Source organism: Purpureocillium lilacinum (genome assembly GCF_023168085.1).
Source record: "Purpureocillium lilacinum CBS 284.36 DNA, scaffold_5, whole genome shotgun sequence".
NCBI classification, from domain to species: domain Eukaryota; kingdom Fungi; phylum Ascomycota; class Sordariomycetes; order Hypocreales; family Ophiocordycipitaceae; genus Purpureocillium; species Purpureocillium lilacinum.
Window position 1 is genome coordinate 4,398,718 of NW_027072115.1, and position 22,582 is coordinate 4,421,299.

The 22,582-nt window shown below is 52.6% G+C and overlaps 8 protein-coding genes across 8 annotated transcripts; 5 read left to right on the forward strand and 3 right to left on the reverse strand.

Annotated features, from left to right (window-relative positions):
- Positions 1 to 525: 525 nt before the first annotated feature.
- On the reverse strand, positions 526 to 2,120 carry PLICBS_007922 (uncharacterized protein; the record flags this gene model as incomplete). The annotated part of the gene is made up of 2 exons (XM_065601271.1): positions 526 to 2,036; positions 2,105 to 2,120. 2 exons carry the CDS (start codon positions 2,118 to 2,120, stop codon positions 526 to 528), a joined length of 1,527 nt encoding a protein of 508 aa, XP_065457343.1.
- Positions 2,121 to 3,073: 953 nt separating this feature from the next.
- On the forward strand, positions 3,074 to 4,972 carry PLICBS_007923 (uncharacterized protein; the record flags this gene model as incomplete). The annotated part of the gene is made up of 5 exons (XM_065601272.1): positions 3,074 to 3,238; positions 3,361 to 3,441; positions 3,512 to 3,563; positions 3,630 to 4,382; positions 4,521 to 4,972. The coding sequence occupies 5 exons, from the start codon at positions 3,074 to 3,076 to the stop codon at positions 4,970 to 4,972; spliced, it is 1,503 nt and encodes a 500-aa protein (XP_065457344.1).
- Positions 4,973 to 5,611: 639 nt separating this feature from the next.
- PLICBS_007924 (uncharacterized protein) lies at positions 5,612 to 7,012 on the forward strand (the record flags this gene model as incomplete). Its single annotated transcript, XM_065601273.1, has 1 exon — positions 5,612 to 7,012. One exon carries the CDS (start codon positions 5,612 to 5,614, stop codon positions 7,010 to 7,012), a length of 1,401 nt encoding a protein of 466 aa, XP_065457345.1.
- A 996-nt stretch (positions 7,013 to 8,008) lies between these two features.
- Positions 8,009 to 8,772, forward strand: PLICBS_007925 (uncharacterized protein; the record flags this gene model as incomplete). The annotated part of the gene is made up of 2 exons (XM_065601274.1): positions 8,009 to 8,612; positions 8,684 to 8,772. 2 exons carry the CDS (start codon positions 8,009 to 8,011, stop codon positions 8,770 to 8,772), a joined length of 693 nt encoding a protein of 230 aa, XP_065457346.1.
- A 3,299-nt stretch (positions 8,773 to 12,071) lies between these two features.
- On the reverse strand, positions 12,072 to 12,920 carry PLICBS_007926 (glutathione S-transferase, nitrogen catabolite repression regulator; the record flags this gene model as incomplete). Its single annotated transcript, XM_065601275.1, has 4 exons — positions 12,072 to 12,398; positions 12,456 to 12,610; positions 12,663 to 12,830; positions 12,890 to 12,920. The coding sequence occupies 4 exons, from the start codon at positions 12,918 to 12,920 to the stop codon at positions 12,072 to 12,074; spliced, it is 681 nt and encodes a 226-aa protein (XP_065457347.1).
- A 1,067-nt stretch (positions 12,921 to 13,987) lies between these two features.
- Positions 13,988 to 14,524, reverse strand: PLICBS_007927 (uncharacterized protein; the record flags this gene model as incomplete). Its single annotated transcript, XM_065601276.1, has 1 exon — positions 13,988 to 14,524. The coding sequence occupies one exon, from the start codon at positions 14,522 to 14,524 to the stop codon at positions 13,988 to 13,990; it is 537 nt and encodes a 178-aa protein (XP_065457348.1).
- A 2,570-nt stretch (positions 14,525 to 17,094) lies between these two features.
- On the forward strand, positions 17,095 to 17,642 carry PLICBS_007928 (uncharacterized protein; the record flags this gene model as incomplete). The annotated part of the gene is made up of 2 exons (XM_065601277.1): positions 17,095 to 17,127; positions 17,223 to 17,642. The coding sequence occupies 2 exons, from the start codon at positions 17,095 to 17,097 to the stop codon at positions 17,640 to 17,642; spliced, it is 453 nt and encodes a 150-aa protein (XP_065457349.1).
- A 3,818-nt stretch (positions 17,643 to 21,460) lies between these two features.
- On the forward strand, positions 21,461 to 22,150 carry PLICBS_007929 (uncharacterized protein; the record flags this gene model as incomplete). Its single annotated transcript, XM_065601278.1, has 2 exons — positions 21,461 to 21,669; positions 21,727 to 22,150. The coding sequence occupies 2 exons, from the start codon at positions 21,461 to 21,463 to the stop codon at positions 22,148 to 22,150; spliced, it is 633 nt and encodes a 210-aa protein (XP_065457350.1).
- Positions 22,151 to 22,582: the final 432 nt, after the last annotated feature.

A 22,582-nucleotide genomic window follows, 5' to 3' on the forward strand; every position in this document is an offset into this window, starting at 1 on the left:
GGCAAGGGCGGTCACATTACAACTCGTGTTCAGAACGTAAGAATCGCCAGGCAAAACCTTGAATCGGTGGTTAAGCAGTTCCATGTACCAACACTCATCCTGTAGGTTGTCAGTTGTGTCAGTGTCGCGAAGGAACGGAAACACAGCACCCGATGCACGCCATCCAACCTTCCTATTCAGGCAAGTCAGTCGGGTACAAGAAGCCTGTTGATCTTTGGACTGCCAGAAATTTCTACACTAAAACAACCAACAGATCCCCATCGTTCTGTCCAAGCCTTGGGCGTTCCAAGCGGAGCGAAAGGGCATCTCGTTGTAGTCTGGACACCTTAGGGTTTACATCAAACTATGTCTGCGAGAATGAACCACTGCACATGAGATAGTATGGCAATGCTGGTGGCCACTTGGTCAGGCGACTCAGGATTGACGAGAGAGGGACGTATGAGATGATCGAATGAGGGACCACGAAAAGTGTTCAAGGTGACCCTTATGCTTCCACCGTATGTAATTACCTCTGCGACGCTGAATCTAGATGATGAAGATACCAACAGATTCCTTCATGACTTCAACATAGTCTACTCTGACCCCCTCCATGCTCTGCCTCTCAATGACTTTCTCCAGCAATGTCAGAGTTTTGCAATAATTCCCACCCCAGGGTTTCGCATCTCGAAAAACTTGCACAACCCAGTCTTGATACAGAGGGTCAATGGTTTCAATCCCTGCCATGAAGAGAATGCGAGGCCAGATGTTCTGGGGAGAGGGCTTCTTAAGCCTGATCACCCATGCCGCCGCACGCACAATTCGCGTCGCGGCTTCTTCGGCAGTTAGAAGTTCGGGGTCCACAATACCCAGAGTAGGGAAAGGAAGTATTCTGTGAAAGCTAATGATCAGACTATAAAATGTGGACAGAAGTAAGAGATCATTAAACAGTTTCGTTGTCATGGCGGCCTTCATGATCCTCTGTGGCTGGAGAATCGAAGCTAAGGTTGAAGATATTGAGTCAGAATTTTCGAGCCGCCTCTGCAGAAACAGCAGGTCTGATTGCACTGCCGCCCAGATCGCAGCCGGTGGCCCGACCGACCGTCGATGTAGATGCGCAATCTTGTTGTCCACGGTGTCAAACTCAAGGGTGAGGCGAAGACACACCTCCAAGCTCATTGCATCCGGCCCGGGTTGTTTCGCTGGACACGCGGCATCCAGTATGTTGCAGCTCGAGCGGAACAATTCGAGGTTCCTCAAGAGGCGTCCTGAACCACCAATCCAAGACGCTCTGGCGTCGTAGGATCCGAGCCACATCAGCACTCTGGCGCCAATCGGTCCGAGCAGTGGCTGTCTGATGTCCACTGTCACTGTGCCACCGTGAGCGTCAACGAGATCGGCGACAAACTCTAGATGGCGACAGAAGGACTCAATGCCTCTGGCGGCAAGCAATTCGTACTGTAGCGCAAACCATATGGTGACGAGTGAGAGCTCAAAGTGTTGCCAGGCATCCCTATCTTGATGCACCAGCGATACTGCATGGCTGTAACGCGACTCGGCGTTCTCAATCAGCTCAGGCTCATCTTTGCTCTGACCGAGGTGTAGGCCGGTCCAAGCCATCGTCGCGTGATACAGGGGTGGATGAAACAAGGCCATATTGCTGAATATTTGAGTATAGATACTCTCGTCTCCAGAACTTCGCATTTTGGTATACTGGGTCATCACGTTCAGATAATGCTGGATCAGGTTGTGGTCAGCCGGCTCGATGATGACCGTTCTGTCGTCGGCCACAGTCCCGAAGCCGGAGTCTTCGTAAGACGATCCATTTGGCGCTGAAGGATCGGCGAATGTGCCATAGGACACTGGCCATTGTTCGCTTAACGAGTCAAAGTTGAGATTCAGGTCGAAGTACGACGGGATGTGAATGGAATTGATGTCTTCGCCCCACACGATCCCCGGTTCCTGACGGTCGGCCTCGGGAATGGGCCCGTTTTGCTCAAAAACCTGGGACTCGTGCCCGGCGTCACCCACTGAGAGAGTCGAGTCTGCCTCTGGGCTCGCTTGACATGAGCCGTCAGGCGGGTTGTCGGGGTGCACATCTGACAAGTGAGTCGGGGTGCGGGCGCACGACGTCGAACACCCATCCTTGCTGGCTCCTGATGTAGGTTGCTGGCGGCGCTCGGGACAAGCGTTACCAGCGTTTCTCAAATCACTGCTTCCGGCCTGGAGCTTCGAATAAGAGGAGGTCACGAAACGAACACGGTATCGTGTCTTCCCGAAGTCCGCTGCATCGCCCAGCCGAAATGAACAGGGTAGCTCCAGTCGGTTGCACGCGCTGCAAATCGGCTTCAGCTCGTCGCAACGGACCTTCCGGCGTCTGCACGACAAGCAGCCTGCTGGCCAGTCAGCACTGCCAATGTACTGGCCGAAGAAGCGAGATAACGCGACGATACTGTAAGGCCACCAACCTGTCTTGGACCTGGAAACACGCGCTCGCTTCATCATCGGTGGAGCATCAATTGAGATGCCCCGTCAACAAAGGGGAGTGTGGTACAACGGGCCCACGGACCATACCGCGAGAACCGAGCTTGAAGCGACGGGAATCTTCAACTGGGAAAGCGATATGAAGCATGTTGCGACGAGCCGCCTCGCAACTGTCTGCATCGAGTCAGAGTGCTTCCGATCCCGTCGCTTAGGAATTGCCCCATTTGGTAGCCAGCTCGGGATGAAATGAACGCGAGCTCAGAGCATGCAGTGTCGGGAGCACACAAACGCGGGGTTGCCATGCAGTGTTGCGGACCAACAGGGCACTGCGACGCATGGCCTGTACCTGAGCAACCGTTGGGGTCCGAAACATGTCGCGACAGCCAGGCGTCGTCGATGCGCCCAACACAACGCGACTGACGGTTTGTCGCTGGTTCGCTGTACAGCGATGATCATACCAGCAATCATCGGCGGACAGAAGGCCGGCAGTATTTATAAAAATGCAAGCAACATCAAGTCGCTAACCCCGCTGGCACACTGGAGGCTACCCTGATAGCTGCCCAGCATCAGACATCCCCCACCATAGGTGACTGCTCGCCACGCACCAGACGAGATGGAGAAAGCGACTAAGACAGCCGGGATCGATGTGGTGGGCGAGGAGCATATGGCCACCGTCGACAATGCATTACAGTATCTCAAGGAACATCATGTCGGGGCCTTGAGCGAAGCCGATGACAGGCGGATCCTGCGCAAGATTGACCGCCATCTGCTTCCGATGGTCAGTGTTTCGCAGCAGAGAGTCACAGGGGCCCTGCGCCGGCGCACCCAGCGTGAAGATCAAAGATGCCTTGAACCAGGGCGAGTGCTGACAGTTTCGTGTGAATCGCGTCCGGCTAGTAGATGGTCGTAACTTACACGCTCAACTTTATGGACAAGAATGCCTTGTCCTACTCTGCCAACTTTGGGTTGACAGATGACAATGTGAGTGCGCCCTGGGGACCTGGCACCAAGCCCAGCTGAGGAGATCGTACCTAATCTTCGTGCGTCCCAGCATTTACATGGCAACCAGTATAGCTGGGCTTCTGGCTCCATCTTCTATCTAGGTGACCACTCTCGAGCTGTATTCCTTGATCAAATGTATCGGGCGCTCTGACAATTTCTCGGGCCAGCTTACATGGTGTCGCAACCCGTCGTCGCAAGGCTCATCGTGCGGTTCCCCGTCGGCCGCTTCGTCGCCTGCGCCACCATTCTCTGGGGTGCTACGCTGATGACCATGGCGGCGTCGCGGTCCTTTGCGGCCCTCATGTCAATCCGCGCAGTCCTTGGCTGTATGGAATCGTGCATCAACCCAGCCTTCATGATCATCTCTGCGCAGTGGTGGAAGCGAGAAGAACAGCCGCTGCGGATCACGTACTGGTACCTTGGCAATTCCATCGGCCAAGTCTGCGGCGGTTTGCTCGGCTACGGCATCGCCCACATCCAGCACCACAGCGTCCCCCGCTGGGCTTGGTTCTTCATCATCTTCGGCTCCATTACCATAATCTACGGGTGCTTCCTGTTCTACTACCTGCCTGACTCGCCCATGAACGCCCGTTGGTTGTCAGAACAAGATAGAGCATTGGCCATTGAGCGGGTGCGAAGCAACCGAACCAGCATCGAGAACAATGTCTGGAAATGGGCGCAGTTCAAGGAGTGCATCCTCGACATTCAGTGCTGGATACTCGTCGCCACGTTTTTCCTGGACGACGTACCTGCCGGCGGTGTCGGGTCATTCGGCAGCATCGTCGTCAAAGGCTTTGGGTACAGCGCGCTCTACTCAACTTTGCTTCTTTGTCCTCTCGGTGTGATACAGGCGATTTGCATCCTTATCGGTGGCTTTTTGACCAGCAAGTTTAAAAACATCCGCATCTGGCTCATTGCAGGTGGGTGACGCTCTAATCCTGATCCCGCCTGCCCCTCGGCGCGTGCTTTACCACCCTTCCATTCGCTTCCGACAGCGTGCGAGCCACTGCAAGTTATGCCCTGCCGAACAGTCACTAATAACGGATTTAAAACGACAGGTTGCCAGATACCGGCTCTGATCGGTGCTGTGCTACTCTACACTCTGCCACGCTCGAACCAGCGGGGCCTTCTGGGTTCTTACTACGTCGTGCAAACTCACGGCATTGTGGGCACTCTGACCATGTCGCTCGTGACGAGTAACATTGCCGGCTACACCAAAAAGGTCACTGCTTCTGCCATGATGTACATCGCCTATTGCGTTGGCCAGATTGTCGGGCCGCAGCTGTTCCTACCGGCGGAGGCTCCAGCCTACAATACCGCGTTCCGCGCCGCATTTGTCTGCTTTGCCCTATGCATCGCCTTCTCGCTTGCGTTGCGCTTCTATCTGGTTTGGGAGAACAAGTCGCGGGACCGACTGGCGCTCCAAGAAGGGGAAGCGCACATGGCGAATGACGAGTTCTTGGATCTGACGGACAAGCAGCAGAGGGCCGTCTTTCGCTATGTCATGTAAGCGAGTCGCGATTTTATGTATTTGACGGAGAATCAGGTGCATTGACAGCGATATGGCGTGCTTTCGTTTGTCTTGCGGGAACTGCATCGCGTCCGTTCAGAGTGGTCCAGTGTGGCGTCTCCCCTTGAGCGCAGGCTGCGGATGCAGGGACTAACCCAAAGCTTGGGATCGCGCGCCTGGAAACTGCGCTGTGATGGGGCTGGTGCTACTACCTTGCGCAGGATGGGAAGACCCGCCCTGAGACTTGGTTTCCAACGAAATTCAGTAGACGAACCCATGCGCAAGCGTTCGTGGCTGCTCAATCTTTCCATCAAGACCTTCTTGCACACAAATGCGGCCCGGCCATGACCGTGCTACAGGCTCCAACCGGTTCCACCAACCGAGCGGGCGCGCCCTCGCGCTTCCCACTTTGGGAGTGTTTAAGCGGCTGCACCCACACCCGACACTGACACTGCCAATGGCCAGTTGGCTGTGCCAGGCTGTCCCGAGCCGACCTCACGTACCTAGCCTTGCCTATCTACGCGCGACTGCCGCAAATGCAACTATAAGTGACTCCCGTATGTAGACTGGAAGCAGGACCCTCTTCCCTTGCCATGACTTTACTGCCCAGGAGCTGTGAACGCCTGAGAGTTTGAGAAAATGAAGAGTACACAGTGGCAGTGGGCCAGGCCCTACCTGGGGCGCCGCAGTGCGCCGCTTCGGCTCCAGACACTCCTCCTCTTCACTTGCATCCTGGCCTTCGCAGCCCTTTACACCGTCCTGGGCTATTGGGGGTCCTCACGACAGAACCATGAACCGCCATTTAAGTTTCCGTTACTTACACCCGCAGACCTTGAGTACGGCGTCGCCCAATGCGCGCGCGACAAGCAACGCCCTACGGTTAATTACAACCTGGCCACTGAGCGGCTGGCGCCTCCACTGTTGGGTTCGCGTGTGATTCTGCGCAACGCCACGCTGATCAATGGTGATGGAAGGACTACATCGGACTGCAACATCGAACTCCAGGGACCTATTTTCACACGGGTATGTTTCGCGGGAAGCCTCGCAGATACTGAAGATGCTCATGCCACCGTGATCGACCTGTACGGTCGCATCGTCACACCTGGCCTCATCGACATGCACTCGCATGCTGGGGTTCGCGAGACACCACAGTTGTGGGCCAACGAAGACGTGACTGAGGTGTCGGCGCCGGTGACGCCTTGGGGTCGCGCTGTTGATGCGCTCAAGCCGCACGACCAGGCCATTGCAGTCATCGGCAGCGGCGGTGTCACAACGTCGCTGGTGTTGACGGGAGCGAAGAACCTAATTTCAGGCGAAGGAGTGGTCATCAAGATGCGACGCGCTGACTCGCCCCGCGATCTACTGTTTGACATGACTGCCGGTGATCGTAGCGCCAAACCGCAGCGATATCTCAAGATGGCCATGGGCGAGAACCAGAAGCGGCAGTTTGAGCACAGCACCACTGGGCCGGCGACGCGGATCGGCGAGTCCTACTGGTTACGGAAAGCTTTCCAAGAAGCAGCGCGAGTGAAGCGGGCGCAAGACCGGTGGTGTCAGGCGACATCCACCTCAATCGGTCGCGCACGTATCGCCGTCGAATACCCCCGATCACTAGAATGGCAAACTTTGATTGATGTTTTGAGAGGGGACATGCGCGTCAACATCCACGGCTACGAAACGGAAGACGTATTCGCAATGTTTGACCATGCCGATGAGTTTGGGCTCAACATCACAGCATTCCACCACGCGCTGCATTCGGATCAGATCCTGCAAGACCTCAAGAGCCGCAACATTGCCGTCGTGGGATTCTCAGACTCTTGGGGAGACAAGAAGGAGCTCTACAATGTGAGCTCATACTTGCCCAAGCGAGTGGTGGAACATGGCATCCGTCTCGCGCTTACCCGCGATCATCCGGCCGAGCATGGGCAGTGGTTGGCATACGAGGCTCAGATTGCACATCACTTCGGCCTTGATACCAAGCATGCGCTGTCGTCCATCATGGCAGAGCCAGCGCGGCTGCTTGGCTTAGATAACAGGTGAGGCGGATCTGATCAAACACCGGCGCTGGCGCTCCATCCACGACATTGGAGACCATCCTGACGATAATCCCGCAGAATCGGTTACATCCGTCCCGGATACGACGCAGACCTCGTTGTTTGGGATCGGCATCCTCTTCGAGTCGGAGCGACACCACTGCAAGTGTTTATTGACGGGCGCAGCGAGGTACGCACGTCAGATGCAGCGTGGCACCACATACAAGATCATGCTGTCGTATTTGAGGCGCCCAAGCCTCGAGAAGGGAGGGTAGCACCAAATGACTGTCAGATAGGCGTATCAGATATGGTCCTCCAGGGAATCATGGCCAGCCATGTTGGCGACGTCGGCACAGGTGAAGTAATTGACGGCCACAACCTCACAGTCGTCTTTCGCGGTGGCAGAGTGGCATGTGTCGGTGAGAGTCGGTGCCAAAAAATGGCCAAAAAAGCCACAGAAAGTGGAGCAATTGTCTTGAATTTCCAAGACGGCTATGTTCTTCCAGTGAGTGTCTCCACTACAAGTAGCGACTGTAAAGCTAGCACTTAACTGTCTCGGCCTTCAGGGGTTCACCGTCGTGACACGACTCCATGGCCTCGCAGAAATGCGCCAGGAGCCGTCAACAACGGACGGATACTCACGTGGAGACATTGACGACACGCCTTTAGAGAGCTTGCTGGGAGTGAACTTTGGAGGAATCCACCTGCAGCGAGCGCACAACGGCGGAGTCACGCGCATCGTTACGCCGCCACTGACAACTGGCTTCCTCCACGGAGTCAGCTGCAGGTTCCGATCGGGCGCAAGGAGCGGTATGTGAGCCACTCTGAAAGCTTACATTAATTGACTATGTTATCTCGTGGCCAACGGCTCACAACAAAGTAGCTGTCGATGAAGACGCGATTACTGAGTCGCACGTGGCTCTGCACTTCAGCATCGGCCACGAGTCAAAGAGTCTGACGCTCCCACCTTTGATGGCGGATCCTGAAGAAAGCTAATATTGTCATGACAGCGTCGAATTTACCTTCGATAACGTCGCAGATCAGCGCCTTGCGCGACATTCTCACCACCGGCGCGGGCAGCAACCGTTTCTATGACCGGGCCGCCCGAGGTGAGCTGCCAGTCGTTGTACACACAAACAGCAAGGACGCCATCGCACAGATGATCGCGCTGAAGCGCCAGACGTCCGCACACATCATCATTATGGGCGGTGCCGAGGCGCATCTCGTCGCTCCGGAACTGGCGGCCGCGGGTGTGCCCGTCATCATGGCACCCTTTTGGGGTTGTGAACCACTGACATGGGAGTCGCGCGGTTGCCTGCCCGGCCCGCCACTTACAGACGCGCTCGGGCCGACGGTGCTCTTCGACGCGGGCGTCGACGTGGCCATTTCCAATTGGGATATCACTAACAACCACATTCGCAACAGCGGCTGGGAGGCTGGCTGGGTAGCGGGCTGCGGTAATAGGACCTTTGCCGTCGACCTTGTGTCCCGGAACATTGAGAGGATTCTGCGTCTTGAGCCAACAACCGACGTTATTGTCTATGAAGGCGACCCGTTCGAGTTCGGCGCGAGGGTGGCACTCATCATTGAAGCGGGCAAGATTCGCAGTTGCTATCCTGACCCCGATACATCGTCTTGACTCCCAGTACACAACCTCTCGACTGCAACGTAATGACAGCTCCCGAGCCGGGCGGCAATACTATGTTGGACGACAAGTACAACGGATACGGGGTCGGTTGGACCCAAGCGCTGAACATGAAGGTCTAGAGCATCACAGTCGCCCCGGGCGGACTCACTCCATCCAGTCCCGCGCTTCTGGTTCTGATTTCGGAAAGGCAGAGAACGTGATAGAGAGCAAAGACTATAAAGCTCGTGCTGCTTCTCCTTTGTGTGTAGTGTCTGGTGTGCAGCAGTCTTGATGGTGGCAAGGAAGTCTAGTCGCGGCAAGTGATAACCCCTGACCAGGGCAACATTCTGGTTGAAACAAAAAAGCGCTAGTACCTCAAGAACGATTGAGGCACATGTTTCATCACCTCTGGTCCGAAGGCCTACTCTTCCGTAGATACATCGTCCTCTACTAATTGATTTGACAGATAAAATGTATGTTTCAGTAGAAAGACAGTTCGCCTGAGTCAAGTGAGACGAATGGGTAGGATGGTACATGTAGACAGCTCTCACGTAGTCCAAATCGCCGGACCGGCACTAGACCCTTGACCTTCGCAAAGAGATTTGACTACCGCAAAATGTCTGATGTCCTAATATGGCACACTACTCTCTCCCATTCTCTCAGTGAGTCGCCTGATGCTGATCCCGATATCGTCGGCATGAACTTCGCGTAAAACAGGCCGGGACATTCGTCATGCCTGGACGGACGGTATAGTCGCGTATATATTAACTGCTAAGTCGTGGTTGGCAGCAGCATGGAGCGCAGCTTTTGTAGGTATGATATTCCTTTTCCGTTAATATATCAAACTCGGGGTTGTGGGGGCAAAAGGGCATGTCAGACTATGGGCGCGTGGAGTAAATGGTTGACAATATAATCTCTTAACGGGACGAATTCGAAGCCTAATGTCAATCCAGCGTCAGCCGCGTGCCGTGCGTGGGACTCCATGCGCATCGGACTGTTTTGTGGCAGCTAGAGCGCGGGCAGCAATATAGATGATTCCCAATGCCGCGCCTAGAGTCGAAGTTGCACGGCGCAGTGATAAGAGTCGGGCAACCTGATCCGTGCCGCGTTACGCACCCAATTCGCAGGAATCACTAACACTAAGACATGGTCACGTCTGACGGAACCATTACGATGCGCCGCCACGACCTCGACAACCTGCGCTCGTTTCTGAAGGGCCTGATCGTCGCGCACTATACATTCGGGGCAGGCAGCCGCCGCCAGCACCCGGCCCCAGGGAGCACCTACTAGGACAGCGGGAGGGCGGCCCTCGTAGTAGCGTCGCCCGCGAGCACTACGCCTCTAGTAGGCAGAGTACGATACCTCTAGTAGTTAGAGTATAATGCCTTTAATAGGCAGAGTATAATTCCTCTAGTAGGCATAGTAAAGAGGCTAGCTCTAAGAGTCGTAACTAATTAAGGATGCCTAAATAGATCGCTAGAGGTTTCTAGCCGCGACCGTTATATCTAAGTAAAAACTCGGCCCTACAAATCCTGTCACAGCTATTATTAAGTCCTGAGTCTTTCTGCCTGTGATAAATGCACTATGAGGATCTTATTTAGCTAACTCCTCCTAAGGTTATCGTGGGCGGTACTTTGGTTACCCTTAATCGCGACATGGATAACGACTTACCTGGCAGTCAGACGCTCTCTTCCCCCCGCTTAGTTTCTTAGGCTTCTTTCTACCGGGTTTAGTATTTCTGAGAGGGCTCTTTGATCCTAGATGACGCCCATAACATTCGGAGACACCGTTACAATCGGACACGTAAGCCCAGCAGCTATGCGGGTAGAATGTTGTGCCGCAGTCGATCTTTTGTTCGTCATCCTAGAGACAGTTATCTCATGAGTCAGGGCGGAAGGTAGGACATATTACGTTTAGGGCTATGTTCTTGCAGCTGAGCAGCCGTTGGCAATCATCTGCGGTTTGGCACTAGGGGAGTGTCAGCCTGGAGTAATAACGTAGATCGAAAGCAATTTAGTGACGCAGGGGTAATATACGCTTGCGTCTAATGCACACCACTCCCAGTTAGATTGCTGAAAACGTTAGCAAGGTCTTCTGGAAAGAGCTCGTCCCGAAGACATATGAACACTCACTGTGAGCTTCATCAGCGGATGCTTCCTGTTGATACCAGGCTTGATGGTTCCGCCTGCAATCCCTTTGACTATTCCCGAGAGTGGGATTCTCGTCCAAAGGCGTTTCCACGCTTCCGTACTCATTCCCTCCCCAGCGAACGTTTTTCTCCATGCGTCAATCGCTCGGCCGGCCTCCGACTTTGAGTTGTATCCTACCGTTGTAGTCCCCAGAGCTAAGCCGCAGGCGGTTTTTATCGTTAGTTCCGTGAACAGGTAACCTATGATGCCACCTGCGACGGCGCCAGCGGCGCCAGCGCCCATGACAACCCCGACAATCTCTTTCCCACTTCCTCCCGCTGCCAGGATAACTCTCGCGGCGGCTCCTCCTTGCAAAACTTGTCCGTTCTTAGCAATGCCAAGGAGGGTCTTCGCGCCATCTACACTGGCCTTAGCACTACCAGCACCAGCCGACGCGGCGCCGGCTGGTGGTGCAGTGCCTACCAAAAACTCACAAACGGCGGACACTACCTCATGCTTATCCTGCGAGACAACGCGCGGTTCGGCACGGAGGAGGAGCCTAGAGTTTATTACCTGAAGACCTCGGGTTGCATGTCTGTCGGATATTTTGGAGCGTGAGTTTTGTTTATAATCATAAAGAGCAAGATGCCCGGTGTTTTCTCTAGTCGAGATATAATTGCCGAGAAGCTGTGCTGGATCATTGCTAACCGCGTTGTCCGTAAACCCATTCGGTAGCTGGGTTTTACCATCCGGGTGATTGTCTGAGGCTGTTTTAGTATGCTGATACTAAACACATCTCCCCTAATGAAGCCGGGGAAAATATCGATACCTGAGCTCGGTTTATATCGAGTATGTTGCATGGCAGCTCTGGATTCACGGGCTGCTCCTAGCCCCATTATTGCAAAAAGAGGAAAAATCGGTTTCATCTCGGATGCTAGTCTTAATAGTGTCAGTAATTGAGACAGATGCTAAAGTACTTGACTCTAAGGCGTGAATGGTAAAGGCAAGGACTGCATTCTTAAATCGTCGCGCGCGTATTCGTATGAAAGCGTTACCCATTAATTGCAATCTTTTCTTAAGGGCTGCTTTCACTCGCGAAGGTTTGCATTAATTATGCGGGAATTTATTTCAGGGCGATTTTATAGTTAGCCTCATTTACTAAGGTTCGAGGCTGACGCATAAGCGCATTAAATAAGAAGCGTTTTAGTTAAAATAGAAAATATAACTTCGCGATACTAATACATACTTAAATAAATATCAAACATTTGTGACCATTGTAAAGCAACCAGGTTGATGAGGAGCGTGGCAAGTTAGGCCTCGCCCGCGGCGATTGCAGCCCTCTGCATTTCGATGGCAGTCTGCACACTGGGTCTCTGAAGAATCCTGTTGTGCCACGACGCCCAGTGAGCGAACAGCGCTTCTCTCTGCTCTGCAGACGCTGCCTCCGGGTCGCCTGCCAAAACCCTGTCAAGCAGCAAATCCCAGTTCAAAAAGGACAAATCCGAGATGGTACACTTATTCCCCACAAGATATTTCTTGTCCTGCAGGGCGTCATTGAGTGTGCCCAGCGTCCGCTTCACGATCCCCTGCAAGTGCTCGACTGCGACAGAGTTTCCTTTCCTGGCGGCCTGCAAAGTCTACAAGACGCCGTCAGCTAGGTAGCCCAAAAAGAGCGCGAAGTGGTCTGAAGCTACCTGGGCATATATCGGTCCTTGGCTTGCGCCCTGGAACATCAGCCACTGGTTTATGAGATGCTTCTCAGGCTCAGTGTCAAAGGTCAAAGTTCTCTCTGGATCGTAGTGCTCAGTGAGGTACTGCGTAATGGCATTCGATTCGGCCAGCAATACCCCTGGTTTTCTGTTAGATCCGGCCTTGCCAAAATCGATCAGATTTTAACAAACCGGTATTTGGGTCACGGATCAAGGGTACGCGTCCAGCTGGATTCTTGAGGAGAAACTCTGGGCTTTGAACCCCATTTTTGCCGTTTCCAAGCTCGAGGTATATCGTTTCGTTTGGGATACCGAGCTCAAGCATTACAACAACCGTTTTCCAGGGGTTAGGCCCAAACCCTAAGCGCGGGTTAGAGTAGTGATCTATTCAGATTGAGGGAGTTGGCCACTTGACGTACGGTGAGAGTACAAGGTCAAGGGACTGGGCATTGTGACGTGATTTCCTATGCGAGGCTCTGGTTGCGGTATCTTGGGTATGTTTCTTGACTCGGAGGTATGATGGCGATATTTATGTCATTGGGCTGGGGGTTACAATATTTGTGTACCAGAGTCTAGGTCTTTCCTTGCGACAGCCTTGCCGGGCCGTCAGCTACTCGATAAACACGCATACCTAAGTTGAGGGATTTTGATAACATTTGCTCAGGAGTAGTCAATTTGTAATACACGGGCTAATTGTGACGGTGTCGCTGGAATTAACACCAGGGTCGGTCTGAGCGGGAGTCAACAGCATACGATTTGCTGAAGGTGTGGTTCAAATTTCCCCTTTTTTCAATATTGTGTCATTGACTTGGCCTTTGTCCTGTCAAGTAGTGACATGGTGCGTGGTCCCCTGCTTGAAATGGAGCCATTGCACTTAGTGCACTGCTGGCCTGTCATATAGGTCCGTGTGACTGCCCAAAGCATTACCCCAGACAAAACGGCCGAGTCGGGACAAATCCTCGTCACAAAGGGATCTACTCAGTGAATCTGCGGCACTCGTGAACCCTGGCTTGGCTTGCAAGTAGGTGTCCATATCAGCACAGCCAGCTAGTATAAGAATAGCAAATTTCATTTTGACATGTACTCGTGCTCACGGGGCCAAGAGCCAAATCTGTACTCGGTATGGAGCTCTTCATACGTGTTAGTACAGAGTGCCATGAGCCAGCTCACAACTGTTTCTTGCCTTCTTCTGCTCCTACGTTGAATGGAACTATCGTATGTGTGCGGCAAATAGGTGAATATATTTGGACGAGAAAAAGCACAGGAAATCAGTCAGTAAGCAGCAAGTAAGGCATTACAACTTATATTACACACAATGGTAGTTTTGATAGGTCTGATATATGAGAAGCTCTTGATTTGTTATCTATAGGAATAGAATAGTGTTCTTATATAGATGGCTTGCATTCGATGCCGCGTCAACCAGTAGCTTGATATTGACATTCTTTGACGCAGTATCTTCTATCATGGACTACCTTGACTGGCTACGTCCGCCTGGCGCTGAGAAGTCAGTGGTAATCCTAGTCTTCATTGTACTCGCCAACATCCAGTGCAGCCAGAAAACGTGTTGCGCAGTTCAACGCCCCGACCGTGGCCGTCACCTCCACCATTTGTCTGTCATTAACGAATGCCCGGAGACCGTCAAACACTTCCCTGGGGACCTTGACGTCTCTCGTCATGTGCTCGGCATACTGAACCGCGGCCCACTGCGCGTCAGTCAGTCCCTCCCTGGTACCCTCCATGACCGCCTTGATGCCTGTGTCAGAAACGCCTGCTCGCATGGCATAAGGCGTGTGTTCGTTGAGCTCGAATTTCGACTTGCACAGGACGGCGACGCGGAGGATGGACACCTCGCGAATGTCAGCCGGCAGCGTAGACTGGTCTCTCACGGAGCCGAAGAAGGCGTTCCAGCCGGACGCAACGGCCGGCGCATGGAGAAGGGTGAGATCGATGGATTGGAGAGGTCCTGGTGCGCGGCGTGCCTGCACCCGAGAGACGATTTCGGCGTCCTCTGGTGTCGTCGTCTGAGGTGGGTTTGGAACGTACGGAAGGCGCATTGTAACTTGCAGGGTAGGTGGGAAGTCGAAGACTAGATGGAAAGATTTGATGAAGGTTGTTTGTGTTAATGGATAAGCAACAAGCAAGTGACGTTTTGGTCAGCCGGTTCCTGGACGTGCTTTTAAGTCAACAAACGAATGCCAGGGGCCAGTAGTAAGGATAGTGATTCCACATCAAGCGTTGGGAATAGCAGGAAATAATTGTTTTGCAAACGTGAATCTAGGTACTATCTACTTCTTGGTCATTACAGTACAATACGTTTAATTGTCTATCATATTGTAGTGAAAAGGGAGCCCGAATCTCGCATGGTTACGACCTGAAGTAGGTGCGACATGTACATAGATCGCGGTGCATATTAGTGACTTAATTCACGGTCCCACCACGGACCTACTCGACCTCGGCACAGAGTACTCCGTAGGCGGTCCCCACTATTTCCCCACACGGCACATGGAATCATGATACAGCGCGGAGCGGAGACGGAAGACGCTGTGCCGGTTTGTGCCCCACGGGCTTGTTGCTTGGTAATATCGATTGATAGGACAAGACATGATTGGGGGCGGGGCCGCCACAGCGTGCATCAGGAATAGCTTGTCAAGCTGATGGTAGCAAAATTGCCTGCAGGTACAAAGTGGACTTTGCACGTCCTTACTGGCTTGTGTCAAGAGATGGACAGCCCCTGAGTTAGCTCTACTGGTGTACATGTTCAGTGCACGCCAGACAACTAATTTCCCCAACTATACTCGTGCACCAGTGGCCACATGCAGACTCTGCCTCCATCGCGGTGTTTGTGACGACTGACGACTGACGACTGACGACGACGACTGTCGACGAATGACGACTGCAGCACCCAGACCGACCTGGGCTACACCAATGAGCCCCTTTATTCAAAAATCAGAGCATCAGAGAATCAGAGACCACCAGGATCCATCACCGCTATGCACTCCAACACCACTCACATAGAGCTACGATTCAACTTCAACAAGACGCAAGTGACACATGTCTCTGTGACGGGAGATTACGAGTTTGACATCGTCCCTTCGTCATCCTCCTGGCCACTCTTTGTTGCCCTGTATCAGGTGCTGTCAACCACAAGCAGCAAATGCAGGTGAGTTTCCCTCGACGGTCATGGACTTGCAAGCCGAGTGTGAATATGAGACGTGACGTGCGGTAGAAACCAAGAGCGTCGAGCGCAGCATTCATTGCCCGCCATCAGGCCTGCTATTGAGCACGAGCACGAGCATCAGCATCAGCATCAGAATGAGCCAGCGGTTGAGACACCCGAGGCGAATGCCAAGCATATTCGTCCGAAAGAGGCATCGCAGCCCAACGCTTCAACATGTCGACAAGTAGTGGGAAAGCGTCACAGGACAGACCTGCCGCGTCTATCAAGTGTGTCGCCGCCCTGGTCAGCCATAGAAACTGCGGCAGACAACGACTACAACAATGACTCCTACTCGTCACAACCTCACGATCCCTCACGACCCGATGCTTCTATACAATCTCGAAGCACCGAGACTTCTGCCGGCAAGAATCAACCCAAGACTTGTCCTGACGACACATGTGCTCAAGCTGATAATCCAGCTTCACCAGTCGCAACCCCAGACGATGACTTGGAAAGTGACAATTCCAAATCCCTTCAGCCCCTTCACACGATGGTCCCAGACGTTCAAGGAGGCCTTCTGTCCGACCACATTCAAAAAGTCCTGACCAAAATTCGGGCCCGCATCGCCGAGGGCACTGAACTGACCGTGGAGAGGCACGAGCTGAATCTCCGTCTCCTGAGTCAGCCGATACAGTCACTGCAAGTGCTTCCACTGGCGCCGGCGACAAGCGGAGAAGGAGAAGCAGCGGGTGCCGCACACCAAGAAGACATTTGCTCAGCCATCCCCGCAGCATTGGGCTTTGGAAAATGGAGACAAGCAGACCGCAATGCGAAGCGAGGTCTTGGCATCAAAGAGTGGCTCGATGCGCTGCTGGAATCAGCATGCTTCCTGTGCATCGAGACGCGATATCGTCGTGTAAAGAGCTGCAGAGAGCAAAAATACCACAGCCATCAAGTCGCCTCTCAGAAAGTACGTCAAAAGCCACAAATGCAACTTGATCCTTGACCCTCCGCTAATAGGCGTTGTGTCAGACAACCAATCTCATGCTGAAAGATTCCAGCGGCCGCACAAGGCATTGGCTGACACGAGAACGACGAACAGCATGGGTCGTCGGGTCCATCATCTGCCGTCTTATAGAACATTGGGGCCCCGTTGCCGGAAACCACTTCTTTGTCATTCTCGCTGGTGCGTATGGATTCACATTGCTTTACTCAATCACTCGGCAGATTGTAGCTTATCACGCTCTTTAGATTCCATCACAATATCAGACCTCGTCCAATTGACTCCATATGCCGAAAGTGCAGTCAAATCCATTGTCGATGGCATTATCGCGACGACATCGGCTGCCGACTTGCACTTGTTTGCACAGTATCGCCCCTTTCCATTCTACGACATTCTGCGTTCGAATCTAGGTCCAGACATTTCGTAAGCAATATCCTGCGTATCTTTCACACCTCGTGTTAACCATGTTCCTCAGCGATGACATTCTCGCAGAGTCGGTGGGTTGGTTTCCAGCAATGCACACTTGGGTATCTACCGTGCCCTACGCCAATCTGCTGCCCCATCGTGAACAAGGGGACTAACTGCGCCATAGCTTCGTCACATGTCCCAGGAAAGTGGTATTCAAACCTTCCACCTGGGCGAAACGGACATTGTCCATTTAGACGATGGGGACCTCAGCACGCTCCAAGAGGGTACGTGCATCAACAACGAGATTATGGATTTTGCCCTGGCACTTCGAATGAAGACCAGACGCGCTCACGGCCAAGACAAGTTACACGTCTCCAAGAGCATCTACCTGCCCCGGCTTGACATTGACCTAGAGCAGTACACCCTGCTCCCGGAGACGTACAACGGCACAGACAGCGTCCTCGTTCCGATACTTACACGAGGAGTCGGATGCGGATGGGTCTTGGTCCACATGGACGGACAAAGGAGGGAGATTCAGTACTACACTCCCGTGTCTGCTCCTCACTCAAGCCGCGTCAGGGACTACATCACAAAGGTGGGCTAATCCGCAGGCAAGAACTACTCACTCAATAGGGGCGAGGGCTAATTGGAGCAGGCAATCGCGAGATACTTGGCCAAGCGTGAGTTTGTCGACTTTCGAGTCGTCAACGCAGGGTGCCCCTTGGCGCCCCGTCCTGTGCCCATCGACAGCGGTCTTGCCGTGCTGAAGCTCGCCGAGTCGCACATGATGGGATGGCCGGTCTTTGAAAAGACGGAGTGGAAGGGCATCAGGGCGCGGCTCATCTGGGCTGTCTACAGTGCTCGTGTCCGTCCAGAAACTGAATGCAGCGTTGCGATGGCTCACTCTCCGAGTGTAGAAGGGCATACAACATTCTCCGAAGATGAGAATACGACCATGGCATGGGGGGAACATGGGCGAAAGCGCAAGAAACGTGAGACGGTCGCGGTACCGGAAGCCATTTCCCGGCTTCACCACTTGGTAATACATGCCTTGTCGCGCTTTTATGATACTCTACTCGGTACTGACAAGAGTTCCAAGATGACTAGCGTGCGGCGCCCAGGGTCATCCATCGGCCCAAGAAGAAGCGAATCCCTCGATAGCCCGTGTACGAGCATTCCAGGTGAAGCTTCCCGTTGTAGTGCTGCGCAGCACCCATCTCCACTGCCAGCGTCAATATCAGAAGGCGAGACCGGACGGGGCCATTATCCCGAATCCACAGACTCATCAACGAGGCATACATCAACCACATCTGTATCGGAAGAAGAGTGGCACGGTATTGGTATCTAACTTGAAGCAGAGTAGAAAAGCTGCTAATATGTGCCAGCGGAATCGTCACCGACACCACCAGTCTTACCGGGTCATAGTGGGAAAGGATTCGGGTCTGGGTCTGGCTTGAGTCCTGGTGCCCTCGTTACCACTCACCTCTTTCAAGATCAACAAGAGGCTTGGACAGACGGGGATAGCTTTTTCGCAGCCTATCCAGGCATACCGGTACAAAGAGCAGCCGACGAGGGAGAATGGAGTGCCAACTGCGTGAGCCATTGCACGAATATCGGCAGTCAATATGCTTGGGACGACATGTCCAGCGACGACTTGCTCTTTGTTCAACCTCGCCTTGTGTGGACAGAGCAGGCCTGACGAAGAACACGTGTGAGAAAAGTCTGGCGTCATATGAAATGGAGCAAATTGCGCCCGAGGCGGGCAAGGTCTCAATGAAATTAGTGAAAATTATCTAATTGATGAGTAACAATATACAAATGAAGTTATGATAATTTTCTTGTGTAGAAGACAATATTGGTATTAAAGATGAGAAATGGCAGGGCTTCCGTAGGCAAGTCCGATGACGGGCAGGCTTCATATGCGACAAGAGCCGACCTGGCCCCTCTTTGTTTTTAGCTTGATGTTCGGCTATGAATGGCATTGCTGGACCACCGAGTCTCGGGGATCACTACATAGAGATGTATTGAATATAGGTAAAAATATATCACGCTATTTCTTTGCTACGTATTTGGTCTTTTCTTTATATTTTTACGACACAGCCATGTCAAATGAACAATTCATCCAGATATTTAGCGGCTTCCTCTTCGTCCTACTCTGCATTTGCATTCACAATACCTCGTTTTGTTCCTTGTTTCATCTTCCAAGCGGCAAACCATTCCATCACCTTCGATTGTGAGCCAGAAAGCAGCTCGAGCCTGCCCACATGCCCTGATATTCATTTGGCCCCAGGTACTTCTCATCCAAAAACTTCCACCAAACGCCCAGCTTTTCTTGGCGGCGTAGTTGAGCATCCAGGTCTGCTTCTCCCCGCTGTAACTCATGCGCCGAGGCACCGGTGGTAAGTCTGGTGACGAGCCATGAAGCCGTCCAGTGCGTGTCCAGCGACCCCATCTTTCCTCTCGTCGGCTTCCAGTACACGCAAAAATGTGTGCAGTCGAGGATCGTAGGCGTCCATCCATGCACAATAGCCTCCAATCCAATAGTCCGGCTCTTCCGGAAGCAACCACCCTGGAGGGTCAAAGCTGAATTTCGCGGGCGCCGCGTATGAAAACTCCCAGTCTATGACGCCGACGACTCGCATGTCCTTGTCTTGGGGCCTTGCTGAGTCTTGATTCTTGACTCTTGAGCCTTTTCATGGGTCAGCTCATCTCCCAGCTACTCAGTGCTCAGTGCTCACTGCTCGCAGACTTCAGGCTGCCAGGCGACAGATTGGATTTGGATAGCTCAGACAGGCAGAGGTGCGGAAGTGGAATTGAAGTCTTTGGCACTTGGGCATGGCCAGGTAAACAGTGCGATGCAGCCGACATGCATGCAAGTTCAAGTTCAGGTTGCAACACAACACCCAATAATTTACAGCCGGACCGAAACTTGGGCACAGGGCAGGTGTCAGGTCCAGTCTGTGCTGAGTCGCCCGTCTTGTCTGTCTCGTCTGTCTCATCCAGGTGGGGCGCAGGTAGTTGCATCGCCTACATGACAGGGCCAGCAGTACATAAAACTATCAATCCATATAGAATGCTACAGTATTATAGAAATATATAACATGCTATGGTCTACTTGTCTCTGTGACTTGTGCATTGATTCTGATTCGTAGTGACAGCGTTCAACTCATCTAGCAATCCTGATACGATTCCTACAAATAGATTCATTTCAACCTTGCCCGTATTTTTCGCATCTGATTGCTACTTGTCTGCTTTATCCACCGCCAAATGACTCTCCCGTGGAAACGTGTCCTCCCCTTGACCTCTTCAAATTCATCTACACAGCAAGCAACGTACGTCATTTATTCGGCATATCAACTCTCAACCACTCAGAATGTGGACAGAAGAGGGACGCAGAGATAATGGTTCTACAAGTAAGGACTTATTGCTGGTGAATGAAAATGAGCCAAAGTGTCCTCGACATGGCAAATGCTTTGGATTCTAGAAGCCGCATGCCACTCAAACTGACGCCTCGTACGCCTTTTCTGCCCTTCTTGGAGCTACGGCAACGCCGAAGACGCTGGTCACAGTAAGCGTATGTCAACACCATCGCCTCGACTAGAAACCATCTTGAATCTTGATGCGTGCCTGCTTATCATCTCATCAGGGCCAGGAAAAATCTACCTCCGGCAGATGCTGCCAGCCATGTCAGCCACTTTTGGAATCAAGACGGCGCCCATGGCGTTTACAGCAGCCAACTACTTAACAGCGTACCGCGTTTCTGTGGGTACATGCAACCAACAATCTTTTCCAGCTGGCGACAAAAGAAAATGTGGCGGTGGGTACTGACATTCGGCTGTCGGCATGAGATTTATAATCGTATTAGTTGACCGCCAAGAAATGTCAACGGTCTATTTTGCACTGTGGCTCTTCCCAGTGTTGTTTCACAGAAGGTGTTGGGCGTTAGAGGCTCAAGGCAACTGGAATCAGTAAACCTTTCGGCGTTTCCCTTGTAGGAGGGAGGTTTCAAGTGGGTAAAGTTGCCACAGATTCAAGTGAATGGCAAGCCAGTTAAAGTAAGTATACACACAAGCGGTGCTGCTAATTACATCCATCATACATCGTGAGAAGCCACCAGACTACACGCCATTTTTTCAACAAGAATCTGCCGTGTGATTGTAAAGCACATTTGGAACCGATTGCCAGGCATCGGATTTGTAATGCAAGAGCGATATAGTAGCTTCAACACCTTAAGTCAGAAATATAAAGTCTCTCGATTGTCAAGTGCATGTATGAAATGCGACAAGAAACCGACATAGCATCATATCTAACAGAAAGCCTTTGGTTTTCAATAGCAAAAGTTGCCACTACGTTGCTGAAATAAGAGCCCTCTCCGACCTAGAATCTTCCACTTCTATAATCCATCTCAGCACGCCCGTCAACATGCTCACTCTCTACTTCCTCCAATCCTCGCGCGCAATCCGCTCAGCATGGGTCCTTGGCGAGCTCAACGTTCCCTTTGATCTCAAGTTCGCTGATCGTCAGCCAGACGGCAGCGTTCCCAAAGAGCTCGGCGTGCCAACCGCCACTGGCAAGTCGCCTGCCATACAAGATGGCGACGTCATAATAGGCGAGTCTGGCGCCATTGCCGAGTGAGCAACCGTTATCCTTTCCCAAGCACTGCACAGCCGGCTCACCTTGCCATACAGCTACGTGTGCGAACAATACGATACGCAGCACCGACTTCTGCCCGCAGACCCAGTCAAGCGCGCCAAGGTCCGCGAGTACATGTGGGCTTCCGAAGCCGGCCTCATGCTTCACATCGAAGTGCTCTTCGGCTCTAAAGGATCCGTTCCACCAGAGAAGGAAGCTGGACTGGTCAAGTCCATCATCAAGGACATGGATTGGCTTGAAAAAGAGCTGTCCCTCTCTTCGACTGACTACCTGGTTGGAAATGGGATCACCGTGGCGGACATCATGATGGCCTTTCCTGTGCAGGTCGTTTTTGGGTATAAACTGGGCACAGAGGGCAAGTCTTGGCCCAGGATAGAGCAGTGGCTCCAGCATCTGGAGGCTAGCGAGCGGTATCAGCGGACTTTGAAGCGGACAGGCCATAAGCTTGCTGTTGCCTAAGGAATGGTATATGAATGCATGGGGGGGATGTCTTGCGGCGAGGCAGGAGATTACCAAAGATATATTGCCAGGGTATATGAGCAATCGTAGGGCAACTACTAGTGGATATCCGTAACTATATATATCTCTTCTCCTCTTCTTAAGATGTCCATCTCGGAATTGGCAGTATTAGCTCAGGGCAACCTCAGTCGTCTAAGATTGCTAGTGGCGACGCAGGAAGTCACGCCGGGAGAAGCATCGTGCGCATATATTAAAATGGTCTCTCTATCGTATAGAAACGCTCGTGTCTTCCTATATGCCCGAGGCGGGCGAAGGAACGCTAGCATTTTACATAGATATATAAACGAGGCTTATAAGACTTTAAGGAGGCGAATTAGCCGATGCGTTCGTATTCTTAGCTATAGTAGCAGTTATAGAAAATCTAAGTCAGTT